At 41.4% G+C, this 22,919-nt stretch overlaps 1 protein-coding gene and 1 non-coding gene across 2 annotated transcripts; both read left to right on the top strand.

The window, feature by feature from the left end:
* The first annotated feature begins 662 nt into the window (after window positions 1–662).
* On the top strand, window positions 663–22,904 carry ZC3HC1 (zinc finger C3HC-type containing 1). The gene is made up of 10 exons (XM_077857321.1): window positions 663–1,298; window positions 2,821–2,932; window positions 7,115–7,265; window positions 7,806–7,889; window positions 13,424–13,551; window positions 16,644–16,798; window positions 18,875–19,118; window positions 19,460–19,672; window positions 20,134–20,340; window positions 22,455–22,904. Exons 1-10 carry the CDS (start codon window positions 1,153–1,155, stop codon window positions 22,521–22,523), a joined length of 1,509 nt encoding a protein of 502 aa, XP_077713447.1. The 5' UTR covers window positions 663–1,152; the 3' UTR covers window positions 22,524–22,904.
* On the top strand, window positions 3,568–3,640 carry TRNAM-CAU (transfer RNA methionine (anticodon CAU)). Its single transcript has one exon. It is a non-coding gene; the product is annotated as a tRNA-Met (tRNA).
* Window positions 22,905–22,919: the final 15 nt, after the last annotated feature.

The raw sequence follows: 22,919 nt of genomic DNA, 5'->3' as shown, positions 1-22,919 counted from the left end.
CTGGCGGGGACATTACTGGAGTTAGAAGCCCACAGAAGTGAGCTGGAGGGGTGGGGGTGGTCCCACTTTCATCTCTGTCTATGCCTCAGTCACAAGTCTTCTTTTCCAATTGATCAGAGACAAACTCCTTCCAACTGGATCTCTTTCCCATAATCTCATCCATTCTAGCTCCAGCACCTGGAAGTCTGGCAAAACTTGCAGACTAAATTAGGCCCTCCTTGTGTACACTCAGTACCTCTTTGGGGCACTTTTTTTCTTTTTTTAAGATTTTATGTATTTATTCGTGAGAGACACACAGGGAGAGGCAGAGGGAGAAGCAGGCTACCTGCTTGATCCCAGGGCCCCGGGATCACAACCTGAGCCAAAGGCAGACGCTCAACCACCGAGCCACCCCGGCGTCCCTTCCAGGGCACTCCTGATCCTAAGCTCAAAACTACAGGAACATGTATTTGTCTGCGGTCCTGTTCACTAACATTGGTCTCCGTTCACTGCTGTCACTGCGAGCGCCCAGCGCAGCCCAGCGCAGCCCAGCGCAGCCCAGCGCAGCCCAGCCCAGCGCAGCCCAGCGCAGCCCAGCCCAGCCCAGCGCAGCCCAGCGCAGCCCAGCGCAGCCCAGCCCAGCCCAGCGCAGCGTGGGCAGGGGGCGCTCCACACACCGGACAAAGGAGGGAGGCTGTGCGGTGAGGCCAAGTGCCACGGACTTCTAACCCCACCGGTAACGCGGTTTCTAAGAAAGCTTCTAGATCATGTACGCTCAGGGGACGGTCGCCATCCCTTCACTTGTAAAAAAGATGTGACTTAGGAGGGCCATTTCAGTTAATTACTGTAAGACTAAACGTGGCCCCTGGACCCTATCGAATTCGGAGAAACGGCGCTCTAAAAACCCCTTATCGGCCCAAACGTGCTCGTGCATAAAGGAAACAGGGAGTCTAGGTTTAAATACCGGGGCCTCCCGTGGTAGTTTAACTCGTTCTAAAATGAGGGTTTACCTCGTTCTAAGATGGCCACGACCGGGTGGGCCCCGCGGCCGGATTCTGCGAGTCGCGTGGGCAAACGCGCGGGACCGCGCCTCCAGAGGAGGACCTTCACCCCGCAGAACGGAAGTTCCTGAGCCTTCAGACCCGCGGGGAAGCAACTCGGCAGCGGACCAAGATGGCGGCGCCCAGTGAGGGGCAAGCGTTTGCCTCGGGGGTTGAAAAGACTTGGGGTGCGGTTGTTCGCTCCCCAGAAGGGACCCCTCAAAAGGTCCGGCAGCTGATAGATGAGGGGATTGCCCCGGAAGAGGGAGGCGCCGAAGCGTGAGTTCGGGAGTCCACCCTGGGTCCCGCACCGGCGGATCGGAGGGGGTTTGGGGAGCGCGGGCCTGGACGGGGAGTGGGGGGATCCCCTGGGTCGGCACCTCGGTTGGTGGCATTGGCTACCTCCTGGGTTTTGAAGGAGAATGGGTTTACTGCGTTTACTTGGCTTTAATATTATGGGGATATACTGGATTCCACACCACCCGTGGAATTTTGCCACAAGACAGGTTTTGGGGGGGAAGAGGGAAAAAAAAGAGGACCGCTAACAATATGCACCTGGCATCTCTTAGTTGGGTTTCTTAACCTTTTTTTTTTGAGCCTTAGACACCTTTGGCAGCCTCGTAAAGCCTATGAACCCTTCTCAGAATATTTTTTTCTCAGAGTATTTTTAAGCGCATAAATTACATAGGATTATAAAAAACCAATTATATTGGAATGCAGCTATCAAGATAGTAAAAGAAAAAAGGGAGGCAGTAACATGCTTCATTTTATTAAAGAGTTAAGTAACATCTAGTAATTCTATTATCTACCATACTTCTGAACATAAATGGTATTTCAAAACATGTGCAACAACCATAATGTTGGTGACAAAATCTGATTTCCATTGGTGACAAATTCACAGGTACTGCTGATGCTATATTTTGTGGGGTTTTTAATACCTTCATTCATAATTGAAGGAAATGCTAAATTTCAATTAAAGGTTAGTAAGTTAAAAAAAAAAAAGTCACCTTTAACTCATTCAGGTTTATGGATCCTCTCAATTTCTTTCAAGAAGCACACCTCCCTGAGGCTCTCTGACTCTCAGAAAGATTCTTAGAATGAGTTTATTTCTTTTGAGTTATAATAGCTGGTGTCACCCTATTTTTATTAAGATGACTTTTGTCCTCAGCAGTTCCTCTCTCTACTCCTCTCAGGCACTGTTGAAATGCCTTTCACCGAAAATAAGATAATTGTTTTGTTGGTTTTTTTTTTCTCCCTGAATTTTTTTCATGAAATTGCCTAAAGATTTCTACTTTGATTTGAAATTTTTAATTAGTTTTTTTCTGGGAGAGTGGGTATCAAGAGTCAGACCCAGGTAGAAATATCAAAATTATTTATCTCTGTGTTAAAAGAGTTAAATTTCTAAGGTGTTTCGAATTGTATAGTGCATAGAAGCCTTGAGTCCAGTGTTGTGTCTACTAAAGTTGCATAAAATACTGTTGGAGAACAGTAAGCTACAACAGTTTGCTGGTATATAGAATTAGTGGAGCACTCTGGAGGTAGAAATTATTTGAAATTTAAGTATAGCCAAACTGTAAAGAGATTTGAATGCCAGACTGAAGAATTTGGAATCTATTTAGTAAGTATTATGAAACCATTGACAATTTTAAGCAAAGGAATGACATAACTGAAATGATTTTTAGAAAGGTTAAAATCCAGCATTGCATGATTGGTGCTATGATGTGCCAAGAGGTGAGATAAAGATGTTTGGGCAAAGTGATGCTGTGAAAGGATTACCAAGAGTTCTGCCACTTTATTTTAGGAAGGACACATCTGCCACATTCCAGTCAGTTAATGGGTCACCCCAAGCAGAACAGCCGCCATTGGAATCTACAAGTAAAGAAGCCTTCTTTAGCAGAGTGGAAACATTTTCTATATCCTTTTTTGTTAGGTCATGTGAACTGCACTTTCTGCCTGCTCTTGGAACTGTTATTCCTCCACTTACTCTGATGCTTTATTTTTTTTTCTATTCTATTTTATTTTTTTTAATTTATTTTTTATTGGTGTTCAATTTACCAACATACAGAATAACCCCCAGTGCCCGTCACCCATTCACTCCCACCCTCCACCCTCCTCCCCTTCTACCACCCCTAGTTCGTTTCCCAGAGTTAGCAGTCTTTACGTTCTGTCTCCCTTTTTGATATTTCCCACACATTTCTTCTCCCTTCCCTTATATTCCCTTTCACTATTATTTATATTCCCCAAATGAATGAGAACATATAATGTTTGTCCTTCTCTGATTGACTTACTTCACTCAGCTACTCTGATGCTTTAATTTAAGAATTAAACTTGGTAAGAGGGGGGGATCCCTGGGTGGCTCAGCAGTTTAGTGCCTGCCTTTGGCCCAGGGCGCGATCCTGGAGTCCCGGGATCGAGTCCTGCGTCGGGCTCCCGGCGTGGAGCCTGCTTCTCCCTCCTCCTGTGTCTCTGCCTCTCTCTCTCTCTCTCTCTCTATCATAAATAAATAAATAAATCTTTAAAAAAAAAAAAAAAAAACTTGGTAAGAGGTGCCTGGCTGGCTCAGTTGGTAGAGCATGTGATTCATAATCTCAGGGTCATGAGTTCAAGTCCCATTTCGGGCATGGAGCCTAGTTAAGATTGAAAAAGAAGAATTGGTAAGAAATTTTATAGGAAAATTAGCATCATAAAATGTTATTCCTCAGGATGCCTGGGTAGCTCAGCAGTTGAGCATCTTCCTTTGGCTCAGGGCGTGATCCCAGATTCCAGAGATGGAGTCCTGCGTCGGGCTCCCTGCATGGAGCCTACTTCTCCCTCTGCCTGTGTCTCTGCCTCTCTTTCTGTGTCTCTCATGAATAAATAAATAAAATCTTTTTTTAAAAAAATGTTATTCCTCAAAGGGATATTTGAGATGACCTGACGTTTTCTTTTCACAGAAGAAAACACCAAGAGCTTGAGAGGAGAAGAAATAATAACTAATGCTTATATGTAGTGTGCTTTCACATATATTATTACATTTGATCTTCACTTTAAACCTATGAAAATAGGTATTATTATTATTATTATTATTATACTCATTTACAGAAGAGGAAGCAGTTTCAGGTAGGTTATCTGACTTGCCTCTGATCAACCTGCTAGCAAATGGCAGAGCCAGGATTACAGTGTAAGGCTGTTGGTACCCAAACCTAATGTTTTTTGAGACTGTGCATAGTACACTTCCTGTCTTTAGATTTCCCTGTGTATATTAATTATCTATTATTGCATAATAAATTACACTACAATTTAGTGGCTTACAAACAACAACATTTATGTCACAGTTTGTATGGGTGAGGAATGTAGGTGTGGCTTAGTTGGGTCCTCTGGCTTAGGGTCTCTTACAGACTGCAATCGAGGTGGCAGCTGACCTGCAACCATCTCCAGGCTGCACTAGGAAAAGATGCACTTCCAAGCTCACTCACATGACTGTTGGATTGAGGGCTTCAGGTCTCTAGTGGCTCTTGGCTGGAGACCTCCCTACATTCCTTACAACATGGGCCTCTCCACACAGACAACTGGTTTCCATCAGAGTGAGTGAATAAAAGGGAACAAGATAAAAGCTAGACTGTTTGTGACCTAATCTCAGAGGTGATGTTCCATCACTTTTGCCCTTTTCTATTCAGTAGAGTGATTTTTTAAAAAATATAAAACAATTATAGACCTAGAGAAAGGTTGCACAGGTTACAAAGAACTTCCTCTTTGAGCCACTTATAAATAAGTTGTCAAAGTGATACCTCATTACCCCCAAATATTTCCTACAAACAAGGACTTTTTCCTACATAACTGCAATGCAACAATCAAAATCAGGAAATTTCGCCTAATAAATTATTACTGTCTAACCCTCAGAGTCTAATCATTTCATCAGTTTTCCTAATACTATTCTTTATAGCAAAAGGATCCAGTTGAGATTCCTGTTTTTCTTTGAATTTCATGATTGTGATACTTTTGAAGATCATAGGCAAGTTGTTTTGTACAGTGTATGTCAATTCACATCTGTATGATATTTCCTTAGGGTTGGATTCAGGTAGTGTAGGAGCATCACAGAATGGTGCTGTATTCTCACTGCAGCTTTTCAGGTGGCATAATAATTTTGATTTATTCCTTTCCTGGCAAGGTTCCTTTGATCACTTGATTAAAGGAATGTCTCCCCATCTTTTCTCCATTGTAAAGTAACTCTCTTCTTCCTTTGTAAATTAAAAAGTGTTTTGTGCAGAAGTGCTTTGAAACTATGCAAAAAGCCCATTCCTCATCAAATTTTAGTAACTAAGTAGTAATTTATTGATAGCAAGGGCTGCTTATTTAATTCATTGATTATATAATCCATTACTATCATGATATATTTTGGTACTCCAGTTATCCCTGATTTGTGACTGGGGCTCCATGGTGATGTTCTTTATATCCTACTTGGCTTCAGCACTTCAAGGTGATCAGCCCCTTTTTCCCCAACTTGGGTTCTGACACCTGGCACTGAGCTGCTTCCCCTCACCCTCCTGGCTGTCCTCCTCCTTGCTTACCACCTGGTAGCTTTAGGAATAAATTGCTCAGGAAGAGGAATTTTATTTTAACTGTCCTTCTACTGCTACTCCTTAGACTAATTCCTGATTATGCTGCAGTATTTAGAACTGTTTTCTTTGGTTCTTTTTTGTTTTCATTGGATATAAATTGATCACTGCTTTGGATATGACATTTATTTAACTTAGCTACTAAGTGATTCTATTACTTTTATTTATTTTTATTTTATTTACTTTTTTTTAAGTAGACTCCACACCCAATATGGAGCTCAGTACAGGGCTTGAACTTACAACCCTGAGATCCAGATGCAAGCTGAGAGATCAAGAGTTAGACCTTCAACTGACTGAGCCACTCAGGCGCCCCCCCCCCATTCCTATAATTTAGATAATGCCAGCTCCTTTAATGTTTATAACTAAATTCCATTTTCTAGCCATTAGGCCCTCTTTTGCTGATATTGGAATGTTTTCAAATTACCATATCCCTTATAAAAATATAGAACTTTCCAGCATCTTCTTTCATATTTAATGTGTGTGTGTATTCTGTGAAAAAGAGCTCTTTAGGTAAAATATAAAAAACTAAGTGTTGAATATTAAAGATTAGTAAATGTTTTAGGACATTTTTCCAAGCACATATTTAGAGATTCCTGTGTGCTGTTAGCCTATTTAAGACACATAGTCTAGATACACACATTAGTACAAATCAAATTTTAGGGGAATAATGAAGAATACTATTAATTTTACTGACTATTCTTTAAAATGTAAAAGTAGATATGGTACAATAGGAGAGCACAGATGAGTGGCAGGAAAAATTTCTGCTTGTTATTGCTTAGGCATATCTCTGTGCTTTTACTAGTGCTCTTAATCTTTAGTATTTCACAATAAGTGAAAGTGAATGGCTTCTATATTCGCCCCCACAGCCAATAATAACTTAAGTATTTATTTATTTATTTTTTAAGATTTTATTTATCCATTCATGAGAAAGAGAGAGAGGCAGAGACATAGACAGAGGGAGAAGCAGGCTCCCCACAGGGTGGAACTCCAGGATCATGCCCTGAGCCGAAGACAGAAGCTCAACCACTGAGCCACCCAGGCATACTCACTTACACATTTTAAACATAAAATACACAGGGCTTTGTAGAGGAGAAGTTCATAATTTTTTCCCCTTTGGTTATTACTCAGATGACTTTTCATTATTCTGTAAAGTATGTGTGCTTTAAAAATAGCTTTTCAGGGGCACCTGGGCAGCTCAGTCTGTTAAGTGCCTGCCTTTGGCTCGGGTCATAATCCCAGTGTCTTGAGATCAAGCCCCACATTAGGCTCCCTGCTCAGCAGAGAGCCTGCTTCTCTCTCCCTCTGCTTGTGCTCTCTCTCTACCAAATAAATAAAATATTTAAAAAGAAAAGAAGAGTTTTCCAAATTTTTCTTACTGCTTTTCTTCTTAATGTAACTGTAAAAGAATAAGTTAAAAGTTTTAATTTCTGACTTACTCATTTTTTTTTTTACTTACTCATTTTAATATACTTGCAGCCTTGTTTTCCTTAACATGAATACTCTCTGAAATGGGCAGGTAAGCCCGCCGAGCTGTCTCCACTTGTCTGTGCAAAATATGGCTGGGTCACAGTTGAATGTGATATGCTCAAGTGCTCCAGTTGTCAGGCTTTTCTCTGTGCCAGTTTGCAACCAGCTTTTGATTTTGACCGATGTAAGTATAAAGTACAAATTATATTTTCCTCCATATTCAAAGATGTATTAGACTAGTTTTTCTAAAAAGACAAGTCATGTGTTTGATCAAAGAATGCATACTATTATATATAGCAAAGTGAATTTGTGATCATTTTCATCTATAATTATTAGCTTCAGTTAATATTTAAAAAAAAAACTAAACTACTTTAGACTGAACCTGACTTAATGCATTCTGGGAATCTAACAACAGGGTATGTTTACACTATGGTTCTAAAAATGTATACTTAGATAAAGAGACAGCTCTTTGATGAAGCCTTGTGTTTTGGAATGCTCTGCCTTATAAAATACATACTGTCTCCTTTGTTATTGATCCTAGAATCATGATTTAGAATTTGTTTTGTGAAAAATATTAAGATGTAGTTACTAATATTTTTTATCTTTTTAAATTATCTTGGTTGTTTTTATTTTTAATTCTGTGCATACTCCTAAAGGTTCTTGGCCATTCGATTTTGAATCTACATAATGTTTTCTAAGGCATTGCTCCCTGTGTGGGTTTCAGATAAGGACCGATGTGCCGAGCTGAAGAAGGCCTTGTGCACTGCCCATGAAAAGTTCTGTTTCTGGCCAGACAGCCCCTCCCCAGGTACTTATTTCCAAGATTTCCCATTTACCATCTCTCCTTGGTTATTGCATTTCTAGTATTGTCTATTTCTTTGTGAAAATCTAGTCTTTGAAGTTTCTTTCCTTCCTTTCTTTTTGTGCTTTTCAAGGAGAATTTACATTCATCTACCTATTAGGTTATTACTTAACTTTATTAAGGGTATTTGACATGCCAACAGCTTAGCCATGCATACGTTATCCCGTTTAATCCTCACAGGGACCCTGGGAAGTAGATTATCAACCCAGTTTTGGGGGTGAGGAAACAGAATCAGAGATCTTAAAACCAACTGGTAAGGAGGCGAAACTGGTTTTATCAGATTTCCTTTTTTTTTTTTTTTTTTTATGATAGTCACAGAGAGAGAGAGAGGCAGAGACACAGGCAGAGGGAGAAGCAGGCTCCATGCACCACCGGGAGCCCGATGTGGGATTCGATCCCGGGTCTCCAGGATCGCGCCCTGGGCCAAAGGCGGGCGCCAAACCGCTGCGCCACCCAGGGATCCCCCTTATCAGATTTCTAATTGCTTTTCCCACCGTAACAAGCAGTCCCATGTTCTCCCCAGGCTTCCTTTGGTACACTAATGGTGGCAGTTAAATGGGGTTCTATTGCTCAAGCCAACTCACAGGAAGCCAGATGAGAGTGATTACAAATGTATAGTTTATCACAGTGAAATGACACATTGTAACAGCATTGAAGCCAAAGACTGCTTGTATAAAGGCCTTGACAGGGCGCACTCTCTTGAATCAGGTGCATTTTGATTATCTTCATTCTAGTTATTAACTTCAGTCATTACTATTTTATTTTATTATATTTTATTTTATTTTATTTTTTTAATTTTTTTTTTTAGAACTAAACTACTTTAGAGTGAACCTGACTATGTATTCTGTGAAACTAACAGCAGGGTATGTTTTCTCTGTGGTTCCAAAATTTATACTTAGGCTAAGAGACACAAGAGTTTTATGAAGCCTCACACTCTAGAATGCCCTGCCTTATAAGATACATGATGATACCTCCTTTGTTACTGATCTTAGGATCTTGATTTAGAACTTGTTTTGTGAAAAATATTAAGATGCGTTGCTAATATTTTTGTTTATTTAAAAATCTTTTTGTTTATTTAAATTTTGTTTATTTAAAAATCTTTTATTTTTAGTTGTATCTGTACTCATAAAGGCTCTTTGCCTTTAAATGTTTGTCTACACAAAAAGCCCAGAATGTAGTAACAAGTGGGATTTTTTTTTAATTTATTTACCCATTTTATTTTATTTTTTTTATATTTTATTTATTTATTTGAGAGAGAGCACAAGACAAAGGAGGGTCAGAGGGAGAAGCAGACTCCCTGCTGTGCGGGAAGCCTGATGTAGGGCTTGATCTTGGGACTCCATGATCATGGCCTGAACTGAAGGCAGACGCTTAACTGACTTAGCCACTCAGGCACCCTTATTTACCCATTTCAGAGAGAGAGAAATTGTCCAAAAGTGGGGAGAGGGGCAGAGGGAGAAAATCTTCAAGCAGACTCTCCACTGAGTACCGATCCTGATGTGGAGCTCAATCCCATGACCCAGAGATCATGACCTCAGCTGAATCAAAAGTTAGACACTTAACTGACTGAGCCACCCAGGCGCCCCAGAAGTGCCATTTTTTAAGTATTTTATTTACTGGCTGGGCACTTGGATGATGCAATTGGTTAAGCATTGGACTTTTGGTTTCAGCTCAGGTTGTGATCTCAGGGTGGTGATATCAAGCCCCAGGTCAGGCTCAGCACTCAGTGCAGAATCTGCTTAAGATTCTCGGATCTCTGGTAGCCCTGGTGGCGCAGTGGTTTAGTGCCGCCTGCAGCCCAGGGCGTGATCCTGGAGACCCTGGATCAAGTCCCACGTCAGGCTCTCTGCATGGACCCTGCTTCTCCCTCTGCCTGTGTCTCTGCCTCTCTCTCTGTCTCTATGAATAAATAAATAAAATCTTAAAAAAAAAAAAAAAGATTCTCGGATCTCCCTCTGCCCCTCCTCACTATGCTGTCTCTGTCTCTCTCTCTCTCAAATAAATAAACCCTTTTTAAAATAAATAAATATTTTGGGGTACCTGGGTGGCTTAGTTGGTTAAGCGTCTGCCTTCGGCTCAAATCATGATCCCAGGGTCCTGGGATTGGGCCCTACATCGGGCTCCCTGCTGAGTGGGGAGCTTGCTTCTCCCTCTGCCTCTGCCTCTCTCCACCTCTCACATGCTCTCTCTCAAATAAATAAATAAAATCTTTAGAAAATAAATAAATAAAATAAATATATATATTTTACTGATCACATAGGCGTACTCTGCTAACTAGGCTCCAAAGCAGAACTCTCTGGAGGGCTTACCAAGACTAGGTACAGAACTTCGTGCCTGACCAGATTAGTGCCATGTGGGTGTAGTTTTTATTTCAATAGGACAGTTCAGGCCAATTCCAGGGTCACTGATGACGGGATATTCCACGAACCACTGAGAGGAAAAAAGAGATTGAAAGTGTCCATAGAGTACCATTTACTGATAATGATGGGGTGACAGAAAGGGACTGTTAAGGAAAAACATTTTTAAGTGAAGATGATATGTAACAAGGAGTTTTTGCTATTGGTCTAGTTATTTCACTGTGTAGTACAACTGAACTCCGGCCCAAGAGGATGTGAATGTTTCTCTCAGTGTACCTGGTCCAGGTTTTTAGGATCTGCCCAGGATTCTGCTGGGGTCCTGACTCTTATGACTAGACTCTGGTTTCTTAGTCCATCTACTTACAGACCTCTAACTCCTATCCAGACTTTTCTTTTGAGCTTGACTCATTTTCAACTACCTTCTAAACGTTTTCGTGTTGTATCTTGCTGTAGATACCTGGAATTCAATATATACAAAACTGAAGTCTTTGTTTTATACTAAAACTTACTTCTCTTCTTATATTTTCTCCGTCTTAAATGGTACTGACCTCTCCTCTAGTTCTCCTAGCAAGAAACCTGGAAGTCACTTTAGCTTCCTTTCCATATCCTCACCACCCAGTCCTATCCATTCTGCCTCCTAAATAGATCTCAAATGTGACCTTTCAATTATACCATTCCTTGGTTTGGTTCTTTCACATTCCGGAGACTTTAGTGTGAAGAGAGGAACACCTGCAACTATTTTTTTTTTCTTTTTTTTTCCCCCACAACTATTTCTATTTCAATGCTTACATTTATTAAGCGTATCTGATAACAATTTTGAAAGTAATTTTTTTCTAACATTTACCAACTAAATTAAATCTCTTTAAACATTTTAATTTATAATTATTAATTTGCTAGACTGATTATTTTGAACATATCAAACACTGAAATAGACAAAATCCATGTATTAATTATAAAACATATATTTTAACTTATGTTAAAACATTTTCATGGTGGGTTTAATTTCTTCTGTTTGCTCTTTTGCCTTTATCAATATTTACTAGTATTTTCTTCAGACTGTAGGAATCAGACCAAACGTTATTGTTAAACCTCACTTTATTGATTGATTGATGGATTGATTGGAGGGTGTGGGGGGAGAAGAAGCAGAAAAGACTCAAGCAGGTTCCACGCTGAGCAGGGAGCACAGTGTGAGGCTGGATCTCACAACCCTGAGATCATGACCTGAGCTGAAACCAAGAGTTGGGACACTCAACCAACTGAGCCACCTTGGCACCCCTTTACTGGATTTTTAAAAATCCATACCTTTTTTTGTTCATTTTGGTTTTTTTATATTGGACTTTTCTAGTAAAATGATGCATCTTTTTAAATTGTTGGCATGTGTTTTGGCATATATGATTACTTGCAACAACTTTTCATAGTTTGATAATATTTACTAAATTAGAGACCAAAATGTGGTTGCTAATGATACAATAAATGGTGAACAAAGTGCTATTTTTACTGCTTTTGTACCTCGTAATAACAAAACTGGAAAAGAGATTTTTTTTTTAATTTTTTTTAAGCAGCCTTATGATTGAGTAATAACTGGCATAAAATAAACTGCACATATTAAGTGTACTGTTAGGTAAGTTTTGACGTATTTGTGTGCTCGTGAAACTGTCACGGCTAGATTTCTATTTAACATCATTGGTTTAGGGCAGCCCGGGTGTCTCAGCAGTTTAGTGCCACCTTTGGCCCAGGGGGCGTGATCCTGGAGACCTGGGATCGAGTCCTGCGTCGGGCTCCCTGCATGGAGCCTGCTTCTCCCTCTGCCTGTGTCTCTGCCTCTCTGTGTCTCTCATGAATAAATAAATAAAATCTTAAAAAAAAAATCATAGGTTTATTTTCATTTTCCTAATTTAGCACTGTATATTACTTTGCCCTATATTTCTTACAATAGGAGATTTTATTGATCATTAAGAGTTTTATAACATTGATGATCTTTCTCTCCATCCCTCTGCCACTAGTACCTAACAGGGATTATTATCTTAAATCACTGTTATTTATTTTTAAAGATTTTATTTATTTATTCATGAGAGACACAGAGGGAGAGGCAGAGACATAGACAGAGGGAGAAGCAGGCTCCTCGCAGGGAGCTCGATTTGGGACTTGAGATCCCAGGATCACGCCTGAGCCAAAGGCAGATGCTTAACCACTGAGCCACCCAGGCATCCCTACCTCAAATCATTTTAATGGGGGCACCTGGTTGACTCATTTGGTTAAGCATTTGCCTTCAGCTCAGGTCATGATCCCAGGGTCCCAGGATCGAGCCCCACGTCGGGTTCCCTGCTTCTCCCTCTCCTTCTGCTGCTCCCCCTTCTTGTGCTTGCACGCGCATGCTCTCTGTAAAATACATAAATAAAATCTTTAAAAAAAAAAAAAAAACATCCTTCAAGGGTGCCTGGGTGGCCCAGTTAGTTAGGCATCTGCCTTCAGCTGAGGGCGTGGTCATGATACCAGGAGGATTGGCCGGCATCAGGAAGCCTGCTTTTCCCTCTGCCTGCCCTTGCCTCTGCTTGTGCATGTATGTGTGCTGTGCACTCACTCGCTCTCAAATAAGTAAATGAAATCCTTTTTTTAATCCTTTAAAAAATAATTTAATATCTGTTAAGCTTATTTTTTTACATCCCAACTGACCCCTTACAATCTCTATTCTAATGCATATTTTCGTAATATCACTCCCTTAAAAAAAATCTTTCAGTAATTTCTCATCACATACATTAGTAAAGTCGTGGCTAGTTACTCTTTACACTTTAGCCCATCTCCTACTCCCTTTCCCTATAGGCACACTGTGTTCCAATCCTGTGAACCTATTTAGAGTTCCCCACCTGTGCCATCCTTAGGGCCTTTGCTTTTACACACTGTCGTTGGTCTTTAAATTCAGCTGACTACTCCTGAGAAACCCTTCTTAAGAATCTTCTTTTTTGAATACTATCAGGAAAATATCATCATAGCCCCATCAAAAAAAGTCAGTAATTCTTAATACCTTCAAATATTTTATCAGTACCTATCCCACGTTGTTTTATACACATTTTGTATTTTTTACAATTTGCATCAATATGACCTTCCAGTGTACTTTGTCCACAGATCGATTTGGGATGTTGCCATTGGATGAGCCTGCTGTTCTTGTTAGCGAATTCCTAGATCGTTTTCAAAGCCTTTGTCACTTGGACCTCCAGCTTCCTTCCCTGAGGCCAGAGGACTTGAAAACTATGGTGAGTTCTTCTTGGCTAGCCTACAGTGGCCTTCAGTTGTCACTACCATTTGTACATAAAGTATTTCTTTACATGACAGAGGATTAAGATTGCTATGAGAGAATTAGTGGTCCCTCAACTGACCTCTTCCAGTCTCCATCAAAAGGGCATCAGAGTTTAAATAATGGGTTCCATTGAAACTTCTAGATATGATTCTTTAAATGGCATACATCCAATTTTATCTTGATTTAGTACTTATTTAACAGAAGAAATGAAATTTGAGGGGATCCCTGGGTGGCTCAGTGGTTTAGTGCCTGCCTTCCGCCCAGGGCGTGATCCTGGAGACCCAAGATCGAGTCCCACATCAGGCTTCCTGCATGGAGCCTGCTTCTCACTCTGCCTAGGTCTCTGCCTCTCTCTCTCTCTCTCTCTCTCTCTCTCTCTCTGTCTCTCATGAATAAATAAGTAAATAAATCTTTAAAAAAAGAAAAAAAGAAACAAATTTGACTTCATATGGTCAAATATCATTTCCCAAAGAAAATACTACAGGAGAAATTATAAACTCCTTTCTCCCCTGTGAATAGAAATTAGAAATGCACTGGGGCATATGTACTTCGAAACTGAATATCTGATGTCCCATTTCATCACCCTGTAGAGACTCCAAAGACAAACTTTATTATAGGAAAATAGAAGCTATTATTTTGCTTCTTCTAGTTGAGAGGCTGTTTAGATTTTAACCAAAGTTTGACCTCTGTGCCTATTTTACTTTATTTATTTAAGATGTATTTATTTATTTTAGAAAGAAAACATGGGGGGAGGGGCAAAGGGAGAGGGAGAGAAAGTCTTTTTTTTTTTTTTTCTTCCAGTTTTCATTTATTTTTGGCTCTTGGGGCAATGGTATATTTTCAATATGAAAAAAAAGCAAGTTCAACACAAAGTAGAAATTTGAAATGTAGGACAGGACAAAAAAAATCAAGGGTGTGTGGGGAAAGGGAATAGCAGAAGGAAGAGCTGAGGTGTTGCCAAAAGGTGGAGGGTCTCCTTGTCCCCTCTGGAAGAATGACTCAAATGATTTAGGTGGCAATATACACTTTTCCATATGTACACAGCAGAGCTGGAGTTTTGTTAAGAAAAAGTGGGGGGGAAAAAAAGTGGGGAGTGGGAGGGAGCCTTTCCAGAGACTTTAGGGATCAAGGCTAGTCCCTCTTTCCCCAGGGGAAAAGGAAGAAATCCAACATGTGAAGCAGTTTATGTAGGAGGGAAGGATCCCACTCAACAAAGTGGCGCAGACCCCTACAAAAGAAACAGCTCAGGACAGAGCTTGAGAAGACTAAAAATAGATATAATACTGTCAACATCTCCCCTGAAGCTGAGAGGAGCAGGAAGATTCCTGGATTTGGACTTCAAGAGCCTGGATATCCCTTTCTAAAACTGCTCTAGAATAGAAAACCCTACCTTCTTGATATGTACCTCTACTGCTATGAGGTAGCTTGGTTTCCTTTCCCCTGGGCTACCACATGGGCTTAGGATGGTGGCCATGTTTTCAGCACATGTTCTAAATGGGATCTAACGAGACCAGCTTCTCAGAGAATAACCTTAAAAAACAAAGGGAAATATCAACTGCACAAATGGGAAAAGTGGACACCTAAAGAAAATACAGAGTCACCCAGAACAGAAGAAATCTAGGTTTCCCAGAGTGGAGAAAGGAGACATTCAACAAACGACAAGTATTTATTGAGCAGCTGTTATGTGCCAGGCATTGTTCTAGGAACCCCCCCTCCAAAGAAGGGGGGAAAAAAGAGGCAGAGAATGCAAATTCTGAGGGAGAGGACAGGGGCAGCTGAGGAAGACGGAATGGAGAAGCCTGAGGTGATGGTACTCTGCCTTAAGCCTCCGAGGGAGAGAAAGTCTTAAGCAGACTCCCAAGCTGAGCACAGAACCCAATACCAGGGGACGCCTGGGTGGCTCAGTGGTTGAGCATCTGCCTTTGGCTCAGGGTGTGATCCTGGAGTTGGGGAATCAAGTCCCACATCAGGCTCCCTGTGAGAAACCTGCTTCTCCCTCTGCATGTGTCTCTACTTCTCTTTCTGTGTCTCTCATGGATAAATACATAAAAATCTTTTAAAAAAGAAAGAGAAAGAGAGAGAGAGAGAAAAAGAAAGAAAGAAAGAAAGAAAGAAAGAAAGAAAGAAAGAAAGAAAGAAAGAAAGAAAGAAGAAAAGAAAAAGAAAGAAAGAAAGAAAGAAAGAAAGAAAGAAAGAAAGAAAGAAAGAGAAAGAAAGAAAGAAAAGGGAGGGAGGTAGGGAGGAAGGTAGGTTCAGTATCATTAAAAAACAACAACAACAACAAAACAATACCAGGCTCGATCTCATGTCCCCAGGATCATTCCCCAGGCTGAAACCAAGAGTTGGACATTCAGCCAGTTGAGCCACCCAGGTGCCCCAGCTCTGTGCCTATTTTAAATGTCCCTCGTCCCTAGCCAAGGCAGCTTTTTTGTTCACTTTATCACTACCTTATTATTCTTAGAATAAAAATAAAGACTGTGACAAGTTCTCTTGTTCTCATAAGAAATAAATTCACTGTCAGGCTAAGATATGAATAGTAATCTGTTTTCATTATTTGGGTTTTGAAGTTTGCAAGTTTCAGAGAAAATCTGTAATTGGTAAGTTGAAAACAAATTAAGGGGATCCCTGGGTGGCTCAGTGGTTGAGTGCCTTCGGCCCAGGGCGTGATCCTGGAGACCCGGGATCGAGTCCCATGTCAGGCTCCCTGCATGGAGCCTGCTTCTCCCTCTGCCTCTCTCTATCTCTCTCTCATGAATAAATAAATAAAATCTTTATAAAAAAAGAAAAAAGAAAACAAATTAAAACTAAGAAAAGATTTGGTAGCTCTAGGAAAATTGCCACTTTCCTCAATCAGCAGATCCAGGGCAATTCAGAAAGCTTCTATGTAAAACCTTATTGCAGTCTTAGAACTAAGCCTTCCATAATGAAGAGAATTGTCTTCATGTTTGGCAATTCTTTCATGACTTTTGCCTTGTACCCTCTAGATACATCCTCGTATGTGATTTTTGTGGTTGGAAATTTCAGTTTGTTACCTTGATTCTTTTGTAGTGTTTGACAGAAGACAAGATCAGTCTTCTTCTGCACTTGCTTGAAGATGAACTTGATTGCCGAACTGAAGAGAGAAAAACTACAAGCAAATTAGGCTCAGACATCCAAGTCCATGTCACTGCATGTGTTCTCTCTGTATGTGGCTGGGCCTGTAGGTTAGTCACTGAATTTGCAAGAAAATGAGAACTCTGACACGATCATACACTGGTCCACATCAGTCACTAATAGCATTTGGAGATCTCATGGTATTTCCTGTCAGAAAAACAGACAAGGAAAACTCGAGGGAGGGGTGCCTGGGTGGCTCAGTTGATTAAGCAAGCAGATGCTTTTGGCTCAGGTCATGATCCCAGGGTCCTAGGATCAAGCCCTGCATCAGGTTCCCTGCTCAGTGGGAAGCCTGCTTCTCCCTCTCCTCTGCCTCTCCCTGCTTGTGCATGTGCGCTTGTTCGTGCTCTCTCTCTCCCTCTCTCTCTCCCTCTCTCTCTCAAATCAATCAATCAATCTCTAAAAAAAAGAAAGAAAACCTGAGAGAATGGTGAGGGGATGGTAAGAATCTAACAAAACCAGAATTAGAACTCAGGAATTGCTGGAAACACCTGAATTTTAGTTTTGGTTTTGGTTTTGTTTAATTTATTTTTAAGATATTATTCATTTATTTGACAGCACAAGCAGGGGCAGCAGCAGACAGAGGGAGAGAAAGAAGCAGGCTTCTTGCTGAGCAAGGATCCAGACGTGGGACTTGATCCCAGGACTCCAGGATCATGACCTGAGCCAAAGGCAGATGCCCAGCGGACTAAGCAACCCAGGCGCCCGAGTTTTTTTTGTTTTGTTTTGTTTTTACTATCACTTCCCAGCTGAGAGTTCATGCTCCTGTAAACAGTGCAACTCCTTTCTGTTTATAGAAAGTAAAAAAAAATGGGGATCCCTGGGTGGTCTCAGCGGTTTAGCACCTCCCTTTGGCCCAGGGCGCAATCCTGGAGTCTTGGGATCGAGTCCTGCGTGGGCTCCTGGAATGGAGCCTGCTTCTCCCTCCTCCTGTGTCTCTGCCTCTCTCTCTCTGTGTATCATAAATAAATAAATCTTTAAGAAAGAAAGAAAGAAAGAAAGAGAGAGAGAGAGAGAGAGAGGGAGGGAGGGAGGGAGGAAGGGAGGAAGGAAGGAAGGAGAAAGAAAGAAGAAAGAAAGAAGAAAGAAAGAAAGAAAGAAAGAAAGAAAGAAAGAAAGAAAGAAAGAAAGAAAGAAAGAAAGAAAGAAAAGAAAGAGAAAAGAAAAAAAAGAAAGAAAAAGAGAGAGAAGGAGGGAGGGAGGGAGGGAGGAAGAAAGAAAAGAAAAAAAAGAAAAGAAAAGAGAAAAATCAGTTGAATTCATAAAACCTACCAAAGGAAATACCAGCTGGAGTCAAGTCCCCATATTGGTATTTCCATTCTAGCTTCTCAATTTGGCATAAACTCCCTCTGAGATAGAAAACTATTGGAACTGGGGCACCTGGCTGGCTCAGTCCGGGGAGCATTGACTCTTAGTGTTGTGAGTTCAAGCTCCACATTAGGTGTAGAGATTACAAAAAATAAAACCTGGAAAGGAAGGAAAAGAAAAGAAAACTGTTGGAACCAATCTAGATTTACTTTTTTTTTTTAAGATTTTATTTATTTATTTTATTTTATTTTATTTTTTTAATTTTTATTCACTTACGATAGTCACAGAGAGAGAGAGGCAGAGACATAGGCAGAGGGAGAAGCAGGCTCCATGCACCGAGAGCCTGACGTGGGATTCGATCCCGGGTCTCCAGGATTGCGCCCTGGGCCGAAGGCAGGCGCCAAACCGCTGCGCCACCCAGGGATCCCAAGATTTTATTTATTTATTTGACAGAGAACACAAGCAGGAGGCAGCAGCAGACAAAGGGAGAGGGGGAATGAGGCTCCCTGCCAAGCAGAGAGCCCAATGTGGGGCTCGATCCTAGGACTCTGGGATCATGACCTGAGCCGAAGGCAGACATCCAACCAACTGAGCCACCCAGGCATCCAACCCTTTAATCTTTCTACAGGAACTTTATGAGAGAGAATGGAGTTGGGGTCCTGAGATCACAGGACAGGGCCCTGAGATGACATGATTCCCAGTCCACTGGACTGTTCCAGAGATTTGTTTGATAAGATAAAACTGTCTCACAAATAATTTCACTTAATCCCTTGGAAAGGTTACTCTTTGAGAAAACTCTCTTTTCTGTTCCTGCCTAGTTCTTCTTTGGAACCCATGCAGCTCTCCCTAATAACGTGTTCACAGTGTATGAGGAAGGTGGGGCTCTGGGGCTTCCAGCAGATTGAGTCATCCATGACCGACCTGGATGCATCCTTTGGCCTGACCAGCTCCCCCATCCCAGGCCCTGAGGGACGGCCAGAGCGCTTCCCTCTTGTGCCTGAGTCTCCTCGGAGGATGATGACTCGGAGCCAGGATGCCACATGTTCTCCTGGCTCAGAGCAGGTATAAACTTAATCAACTTGCTTGGGATGACCTTTTCAAAAGCAGCATTTTTGCCAAAAGTGTGGTGGAAAAGTTGAAAATTACTTTAGGCAAGTAAGCTTCTCTTCTGACTACATTGATCAGAATACTGTGTTTTTATTTGCCAGTTGCATTACAGAAGCTAAATTCATGATTTTGTATAAAAATCTATCATTTTTTGAAGAGTTTAGTTATGTCAATACTTCAGAAAGTAAATTCTTAGACTTAATTGTAAAGAATTAGCTTTTACTTCTAGAAATATTTCTTCTGACCATTGTCATTTATATTGTTGTTGTACTTCTGTTACCTCTTCCTCCCTTCAGGCTGAAAGGAGCCCAGGTCCCATTGTCTCCCGAACTCGGAGCTGGGACTCTTCCAGTCCTGTTGACCGTCCTGAGCCAGAGGCCGCTAGCCCCACCACCAGAACCCGTCCTGTGACCCGAAGTATGGGAACAGGAGACAGTAGTGGCCTGGAAGTGCCGTCTAGTCCTCTCCGGAGAGCCAAACGAGCTCGCCTCTGCTCTTCTAGCAGCTCAGTGAGTCCATCTGTGTGTAGAAGTTACTGAGCACAGGCAGCACACCAGACCCTCACTGGGTCAAACAGAGAAGCAGGCCTGACCCCTTCCCGGGTCCTGTGGCTAAAGTAGACAGTGTGAATAAGTTTGAAGATGGAACAGCTGGGTATCCAAAGGGAAAAAAATTTAAGAGGTTTGTCCTTTATTTCTTTGGAATGGATTCTGGAGAGGTAGTATTTCACGCATGTGGGGATGGCATGAGGTAAGGGGGACAGACCTGATCAGGCGCTATTGGTTTAACATGAAGGGAATGAAAGTATTCATAAAGAGAGCAGCCACAACATAGACAGTGTTTAAAGGAGAACATCCAACTGGAGACCTGGGCAGTTGAGAGATTCTGGACTGGACAACTCATAGCAGTGCCTTCCTGAATTGACATGGCATCTGCCCTTCATCAACACTGTTTCTCTTCTTCCTCTCAGGACACATCTTCCCGAAGCTGCTTTGACCCCACCTCTCAGCATAGAGACTGGTGCCCTTGGGTAAATGTGACACTTGGCAAGGAAACCAGGGAGCATGGTGGAACGGAGACAGATGCCAGTATCTCTACAGAGCCAGGCTGGAAGGCTGTGCTGAACATCCTCTTGGCCCACAAGCAGTCCAACCAGCCAGCTGAAACAGACTCCATGGTGAGATAAGCCACTGCCTGTGTGTGTGCAGCACTTGCTGTTTATGGGATAAGGAACAGAGGCTGGTACTATAATTAGCACCCTGCCTGCCCTCAGCTTTCGGAAGTCAAGTTAGACAGAATCAGGTTTCGTCCTAGAGAATCGACATGGAACTGATTCAGTCTTCCTGTAGCTTAGCATTTGGCCTTCCCTAAAATTATGGTAAATTCTTTGTCTTCTCAACTAAAATGACTCCAAGCAGAGAAGTACAAAAACAGAAATAGATGGAGAGGCAGCTGCTCCGGCCTCTTGTTGCAGAACAGCTGCTTTTTCTATCAGTTGCTGTCACTTGCATTTGGAGCCTGGCCAGTTAGCTGTCTGGAGCACTGTACTCTGACCCCAGAATTAGTTTCGTTCCTCACAGTGGCACATTACTTTGCCTCAGCTAGCCATTGCAGTCATGCTTGCTGCTATTTACAAAATGTGGGCAGATGCAAATCCATCATGACAGCTGAGAAAACAAGTCAATTGTTTACTCTGTGTAAAGGGTGGAAGTGATAGGAGTGTGGACTTGAAGGAATCATGGCAACTGGGTTCTCTTTCTTTTGTTGGTTTATTCCCAAATTTGCCTTATCGTGTGGTATGAATAGAATAATTTCTGAGCCCTGTGTCCTCCAAGGGCAAAGTAAAATAATACATGCCAATAGCTGTTTATAAGAAGCACTCCCAGGTTTGTGGGATTCTACTGGAGAAGAATATAACTGTGCTAAAAGCCTAAGACTGTACATTTGTACCCTCGGTAAATAACATAAATGAAGGCTTCCCAAAGTTTTTCCACAGGAAAAAAAAAAGCTGTATCTTTCCAATTTAAAAAACTTTTAAAAATATGTAAAGCTATCTAAAGACAAATGTCTGCATGTATCTTCTCTGCCTAGATCTTTATGAAACAGAGTCTTATTGACTGACCTCTGTCACTGTCTTACGAACAAGAAATCCTACAGGGTTTTTGTGGGGGTTTTTGTTTGGTGGTTTTTTTGTTTTGTTTTGTATTTGTAGTGGGAGAAGTTGGCCTCATAATTGACCCTGGGTTCCAGGACTTGAGATGCTTTTTGGTTTTATGTTTAACCTTTCCATAGCTGCAATGACTGGGAAATTCAGAGTTTAATAAGACTGGACCAAAGATATTGATGTTAGAAGAAAGTTATTTTTCTCAACTTAAGTTTCTTTTAACTTTGTCAGTATGTTCAGTAAATTCCCCTCCATCATTAAGAAGAGCTCACATTCTTCCCAACCCCCTACCCCGGGACTTTTATTTTTTTGAAACATTCATCCAGCAAAGAGGATAAGAAGACATATCTTCTGATGTCAGAAGCTGGAGGCAACTTTATCGATTATCTTGCTAGATTATTATTTATATTCTCACTGAGACCCTGTGCTCTTCACTGTGACTCTCAAAGTCAGAGAGAACCAAGTGTTCTGATTCACTGAGACTTTTATCTTTCAGTAAATAGCTTTGTCTCCCTGTAACACCATTTCTCAGAATCTCAGATCACTTCATAGGCACGATCAAGTGGCAATGAGAGTCTTCCTATTATTAGCTCTGCTGGCTAAAAATGAAGCTGAGAAGGCCAGGGTCATAGTTTAAAGAGTCATTAGATCTGTTTTACCCTTTGGTCTTGGTTTATACTATTAACCCCAGTGAGGCATCATGTAAATGTGAATCCTTGTTCACAAGAAATAATGAACTAGGGCCCATTCAGCATCACTAATGGAAACCAGTGCAACCTGTGTGCCCCACTAATGGTGGGTCAGTAGTGTCAGCCTCACACAACAAGGTTAGGACAGATGCAGATACGTGGAGGGAGGACGTGAGCTGCGTTTGAGAGGGTCAGAGTGTGTTAGCAGTAGTCTAACTGTAGAACGCAGGCTATCTTGATTTTTAGTCTGGTGTTAGGTGTATATTACATATATATGATATAAAGTAGTAATAGAAAATTAACTAGTTTCTCTCAATCCTAGACCTATTTAGATCACCATGGGAGAAATTTTCAGACCAACCCTTAAAGCTGTTATTACCCCATCATTCATCTCTATAAAAGAATTTAATCTCTAATAATGAGCTTTTTTACCTATAGAGTCTCTCTGAGAAATCCAGGAAAGTATTCCGAATATTCCGGCAGTGGGAATCTTTATGCTCATCCTGAAGACATTCTAGCCCTTCCCAGAGAGAAGCAGAATGAATGACTTTGGGAAATGAAGTCTGAATTTCTTTGTGGTCAGCTGATGCCAAGTTTTTTCCATTCTGGTATAACCATCAGAAGCCATCATCCTTGCAAAAGGCAGTGAGTGTCACTCTCTGCATCTGACTGAAGGGAAGCCTGTTTCCATGCGGGGGTGTGGACAGGTGAGGTACAACACATGTGGTCCTATTAAAAGAGTGTGGGGTCACTTCAACCAGACAGAAGACCAAGGCCCTGAGCACGTTTAGTGTCTTTCCGTACTGGGCAGTGTCTCAAGGGCTCTTGTATACTGGGAATATGACAATATGTATTAATAAAATATTTGTGAATATTCTTACTGCTGGAGAGCTGTGTTCCTTC

Source organism: Canis aureus, chromosome 18 (genome assembly GCF_053574225.1).
Source record: "Canis aureus isolate CA01 chromosome 18, VMU_Caureus_v.1.0, whole genome shotgun sequence".
Taxonomy (NCBI): Eukaryota; Metazoa; Chordata; class Mammalia; order Carnivora; family Canidae; genus Canis; species Canis aureus.
The sequence above is the reverse complement of the archived record's forward strand: the minus strand, read 5'-3'. Positions and strand labels throughout refer to the sequence as shown.